General features: G+C 38.6%; 1 protein-coding gene across 1 annotated transcript in view; it reads left to right on the forward strand.

Moving 5' to 3' along the window:
- Positions 1-1,644, forward strand: part of slc39a7 (solute carrier family 39 (zinc transporter), member 7) — a 19,012-nt gene that overhangs the window by 4,597 nt on the left and 12,771 nt on the right. The window contains 1 exon segment of the mRNA XM_015398355.1: positions 747-962. Coding sequence (XP_015253841.1) covers positions 747-962 — 216 coding nt within the window.

A 1,644-nucleotide genomic window follows, 5' to 3' on the forward strand; every position in this document is an offset into this window, starting at 1 on the left:
AGCCCTAGCCAGCATAAATAAATTATGCGACATGGAGAATCTGTGTGAAAGCAAATAAACAGCAACTGATAACTATTGAAACTGAGCTTGTCTAATGTAAGATAAACTATACATCTCTGCCAGGGTGACAGACTAGTTGCTGGACTGCCTGTCCCGTGTCCAGCAGAATAACTAATTGAACCTCCCTGTTATATTGCATTACCTTACCTGTGCAGCAGGAAGCCAAGAACCTCTGTGTCTGATTTGATCCTCAGCCTTAAAGTGTCTCCACCTCATAAAAGATGCACAGATTTCTTCCACTTTATTACTTATTTTCCTTTCGGTGGTTTGTTTCTTTTGCCTCTCAGTGGAACAGATAATAGAAGGTAGAATTGCTCCTCTACCGACCAAACTGAGCATTTTCAGTTACAGGTGAAAGACATTATGCTGACCAGCGTCCCCCTTCATCTTCTCTGATCAACAATAGGGATACAGCTTCCATTATCTTAACACCTTCTATGTATTTATAAACTACTAATTCCAAGCTTCTTGAGACAGCTTTCATTTTCCATGTGGTGATATTAGACTTGTGCAGAATATGTATCTACTTAAGCAATACTTGATTTTTGCTAATTGAAATCAGAATTTGTTTCACATTGTCCCTTTAAGCTGGAAAACAACTCTTAAAAAAAATAGAATGTAAAAGCCGCCCCATACCTCCCATGTGATTTTTAAGGGAGTATCTCTTTGACGTTGTTTTCTTTCCTGCAGGAAAACAGCAGATTTGTAAACTTCCTCCCATCATTGTCTGCAGGCCATCGGAGCCACTCTGCTGATCAGCGCTGCTCCTTTCTTTATCCTGTTTCTGATCCCAGTCCAGTCCAACAGCGACCAGCACCAGAACCTGCTCAAGGTGCTGCTGAGCTTCGCTTCCGGTGGGCTGCTGGGTGACGCCTTCCTGCACCTCATACCACACGCTCTTGGTAGGTTCTTGTTCGTTTTACTGAAATATTACTTTTAAAATTTGTTCCACTTCGTGGGATCATGCAGAATTAGTTTTACTTCTTACAAGCAATAAAAGGAAAACTTTTTATCTATTTTCATCAATATAAGACTGATTCACGTATCTGTTGAAACAGTTTTGTTTATAAAAACCTACATTAATCTACATAATCATCTATTTTATAGAGTCTAAATTAGGGTTGTCAAAAGTATCGATACTCAAAAGTATCGATACTGAAACGTTGTATCCGGATACAATACTCGTTTTTAAAAGTATTGATACAGTGCTACCACCAGTGGCACCTAAGCAGTCATTCATCTAAAGTGCAGAATAGAGGACAATGCACTTTCTGAACACTGTGTAATTGAATAATTCTGTGCACTTTTCAGTTTCAGACTTTTTTTTTGTAAGAGGTGCAGCTACTGATAATTATTTTTGTTTCTTAACCGGTTTGTTTAGTGTCATTGTTATGTGTGCAAAGCATAGCCAAGGAAGGAGCACTTAAAGCTACAGTGTGTAATAATTACAGGGATATACAGTCAGAAATGTAATATATTATACATAACTATCATCTACGAGCTCAGCCTCTTAACCTTAATATTTGCATTGCCTTAGAATTCGTTATTTATAATTACATAGGAGCGGGTCTCGCAGCCATGGAG

Source organism: Cyprinodon variegatus, unplaced genomic scaffold, assembly GCF_000732505.1.
Source record: "Cyprinodon variegatus isolate N-32 unplaced genomic scaffold, C_variegatus-1.0 Scaffold930, whole genome shotgun sequence".
NCBI classification, from domain to species: Eukaryota; Metazoa; Chordata; class Actinopteri; order Cyprinodontiformes; family Cyprinodontidae; genus Cyprinodon; species Cyprinodon variegatus.